At 34.4% G+C, this 4,241-nt stretch overlaps 1 protein-coding gene across 4 annotated transcripts; it reads right to left on the bottom strand.

Annotated features, from left to right (window-relative positions):
• LOC107631890 (binding partner of ACD11 1) lies at positions 769-3,754 on the bottom strand. 4 transcript variants are annotated; one of them, XM_016335471.2, is made up of 5 exons: positions 3,596-3,754; positions 2,303-2,427; positions 1,748-1,823; positions 1,525-1,635; positions 769-1,434 (listed from the first exon to the last, which is right to left on the bottom strand). In XM_016335471.2, exons 2-5 carry the CDS (start codon positions 2,413-2,415, stop codon positions 1,006-1,008), a joined length of 729 nt encoding a protein of 242 aa, XP_016190957.1. In that variant the 5' UTR covers positions 2,416-2,427; positions 3,596-3,754; the 3' UTR covers positions 769-1,005. The 4 variants fall into 4 exon arrangements, with proteins under 4 accessions (XP_016190957.1, XP_020975372.1, XP_020975373.1 ...); XM_021119713.1 differs by having other exon boundaries at positions 2,303-2,430; positions 3,596-3,746; XM_021119714.1 differs by having other exon boundaries at positions 2,303-2,419; positions 3,596-3,745.

The following is a 4,241-nucleotide window of genomic DNA, read 5'->3' on the forward strand; positions in this document are numbered from 1 at the left end:
TTTATGAAATTAGTCAAATAATTTGCTCTTATTTGGTAAGAGAGTGCTAATGCTGGGTAATCAATTCAGTCTAACTTTCTTTTGGTACAATGGAATCAAAACTAAAAGTGGGAAATGGGAAAGTATTGGGTTTGGCAGGAAAAGGTTTTAATTTTTTTTTCCTCTTTTTATTAATTCTTTAAATTCCTTATTTTAAAGTCTTTAATCAATGTCATAGCAAAAATCCTTACTCAATGAATACTCGCCACTCGGTTTTAAAAACTAAACAATTTTTTATCAACAACCATTTTTTGTTTTTTATTCTATATTACCGACTTGGGTTACATAATTTTAGTGCCGTGGAACCAAATTCAACATCTGTGGTCTCCCTTACACTGGAACTTTTCTACCCAAAGGGTATGAGGTCATTGAAATTTGGAATATGAATCTGATGTTTGATTTAATTAGGACCATTGGATCTACAGATCTGAACATTCCAGATCGTAGGGTTGAATAGTTGAATTTAAGTGTCACTCTAACTTGCATTCAAGGTGTCCCAATTTCTGCTTTTATAATATTTAAAGTAAATAACAATCAAAGGGGAAGCTTGACTATTAGAAACAACAAAAAAATATATGAATAAATAAAACAAGGCCACGTAAGGAGCACTGATGTGGGTGCATACGCTGTTTGACTCGGCTCAATTCTATTGCATCACCCCTTGGTGCATAGTTTGTTAAGGAGAAAAAAATGATTATGCAGCTAAATTTACCTTACTAATCACATCAAGACAGTTAAATTACACATGAAATTGTAGTCTTGTAATAGATCATAATACTAATACACATAAAGCAGTAAGTTCAGCTGTTCATATGTATATACAAAATATGAAGCATGCATAGCTATACTAATAACAATACTATAATAACAAGCTATATTCAGAACAGGGAAAAAAGATAAACAAGAAAAGAGAGTTGAATTATGGTTATGGACTTATGGTTATGGCTATCAACTTACGGCAATGGCTCAATTTTTAGCTCCACGGTTACCTAAATCGGAAGCAACCTGCGCTGCCCGGGTTAAAGCACCGGAAACCCAGAAGGCACCTTTAGAGAAATAGCTACTATTAACTACAGTGTTCGCAGCTGCAGCCACAGATCGTCCCGTGGCAAATGCAGCTGACTTGGCTGTTTCTGATACATGATACCTTTGATCGGCGGATCTAACGGCCTCATAGCTAGCTGATAACTTGTCAGTGAGGCCAATTCTCTGGCTCAGCTCGGCTACCTTTGCTGTTGCCGTGGCTGAAACCCCGTGGGACTCGTCGAATTCCTTAGCCTTGGCTAATGCGTCTTTGCTGAGGACATACCCTTTTGCTATCATGGTCTTGACGACTTCTTGAGTCACTGTAACTACTTCTCCGGCAGAGGAAACAAATTGGTGGCTTTGTAGCGTCTGAAAGAGGACATGCTAGACCATGAACATTCAATAGAAAACTACAACCATTGGTGGTTGAAAACAAATGAAAGAAATACATCTACATACAGTTGATGAATCGTCGTCATGGTTATAGGATGGCCGGTTCCAATGATCGAACTCATCTTCATACTGCCCCCAGCGAGTAATGCATACACTTTGGTCTAAAATCGTGGCTCCCTAACACATCAAATTATGTAGAAAGGTATACACAACACATCAATCATATAACTTATCAGTGACCAGCTTAAGAATTACATCGGTCCTGAACATGAGTTTGATGAATACTCACACTTAGCAAGCAAGCAGTTTCTAGGGAATAAGCATCTTTGAATGTCACATATGCAGTGCAAGCATAATCACCAGACCTGTATTCAACAATATTATAAGCAAGTTTTATAGCATATTTTTAACACACTAGGTCCAACTCATCTGCAAGAATTAGCAACAGGGGAAATAGTAATCATCTCTGTCATGACTAATTAAAACACAGTACCAGTGGAAATTTGAAAATCGTATCCAAAATGAACATTTTTTGGAGTCTGATCTGTAGCATTTTACAACAATAACAACAAAGTATTGTTACTCTAGGTGGGATCGGGTGCATCAATCAAACAACACCATTGTACTGTGTCAAGAATCATGTCTGAATTTGATTCATGTATTGAGAAAAAGCAAAGCAATCAAGTTGAAATATACCCGAAGCAAAGCAACAAAAAGAAAGAAATTAAGTTTCACTTTAAAAACTATGGACAATAGAAAGAAGGGAACATCAAGAATCAACCCATAGTCCATACAAGATACAGCATGCTACAAACCTGATAAAGTGATAAAGATCAAGTATTACCTGACAATTTCGACATACTCAATTGCACCAGAGAATGCGAAAAAGTCGTACACATCCTTCTCAGTGGCTTTTGGCGATAGACTGGTAACTTCTACGGTATATCCACTAGACATGTTTCTGTTTTGCTACTTGTTTAGTATGAACACAACGGAGGAACAGAAATGGTAAAATCAAGTCAAAAAGGTAAGGATCATAAAACATAGGCCTAAAAGCTACGGTAAACAAACAAGAATTGTAAGTCAAGTTGTTCTTATTAAAGAGAGTAAAGATTGAAGAAATACAGAAGTATAAGAGAAATGGATGGTGGAAATGGTTTAATCTTGCTAATTGAAGGAATCTAAATATACTAGGCCATAAGATAATATGAACTATATTGATATAATATGATCATATTGTAGTGTACTAGTGTGTTACAACTTACAAGAAGCAAAAAACTAATACTGTTTATAGTGATCTTAAAACACTCATCCTAATGAACAAATAGAGAATAAGTTTTGATACCATATTAGGATTGAATGTAGTCACCAAAAAAATATTAGGATAATGTACTTAGTTCACTCCCAAAAGTTAGCTCATGAAATGGAGGATGCCCAAACTCTTACAATGGCTTTCCAGGGCTTATCTCTAGGCGATGTGAAAATCCTAACGACAAACAAATCTGACATTTCAATAGCATCGAAATTACCAAAAACCGATTTCTTCAGCCACAATCCTGAAAGTCACTGTCCTACATCTACACAGCAATACAGGACACATACAACTAGCTATGAAATGGTAGTTTCTTGCCTCAATGATCGGCCACCACCTCCCCAACCTCAAATACTTTTGTCAATCCACCCCACCATCACCTCAACCTCACCAAATTGATCACGTCAATTCCTCAGCCACTAATCAGTACCCAACATCACCACCACCACTTCTTGTGGCCACCCAGCCACTATCCTAATTTCAACCACCATTCTTCTCAAATTTTCCCCCAATACTATTTTATGCTTTGACTATAGCTTTACTACCCCCAATATCTTGTGATCTAAGAATTCCTCATTGATTTTCCAGCATTAGATTTCCAGGTTTGAATTTCCCAACCACATTCCTCTTTCTTAAGAACTATTCTACCGATTGAATTATACATCATTATTCCCTTTCTTGACCCAACTGGGCACCTTCATTGCCCAAGTTCATACTTCCAATCACAGAAATATAAAAAAAAAAAATCCAAAAAATAGTATTTTTAATAATAAACGACAGAGAGAGAGAGAATAAAAATTGAGGTAAGATAAGAGAGTAGCGTACAAGTTCAGGGAGGGTTGAGAATTTAGATCAGCGAATTGAGCAGAGGAAGCCAAGCCAGACACTGTGATGACGGTGGTGTGGTTTCTACAAGTAACAACCAATTAACTGTTCGCTCTTGTCATTCTCTCATTTCCAATCCCCATTATTATGTGGTAGCAACCACAATTTTAACATTCTCATATTTTCTTAATCAATAGAGTTTAATTATTTTACATATACGTATAATTATATCCTTTTTTTTTTTTGGATGATCATGATTAATTTTGATATATTATTTGTTTTCTTTTAATAATTTTAGACATTTCATTTTAGTTAAAATAAAGATCATTTTCTATAAAATATAACTTTTATCTTTATAGGAGATTTTAATATTTATATCAAAATATAAATTAATTTTATATTAAATGTACAATAATTTTATTCCTTAAAAATATTTTCAATTATTTTTTTTTAAAAAAATAGCTATTTAAAACAAGCACGCACATTACATTATATTTATTATCACCATCATCATTGTTGTCATCATCAATAATAGAGATTGCTCATGTTGTTACATTTTAAATTTTAATCAAAGAAGATCATTTATATTTGAGAAAAGGATAAATTAATCTTTAATTTTTTAGTTTGTAAATATTTAAATTTTTAA

This window comes from Arachis ipaensis, chromosome B03 (genome assembly GCF_000816755.2).
Source record: "Arachis ipaensis cultivar K30076 chromosome B03, Araip1.1, whole genome shotgun sequence".
NCBI lineage: Eukaryota > Viridiplantae > Streptophyta > Magnoliopsida > Fabales > Fabaceae > Arachis > Arachis ipaensis.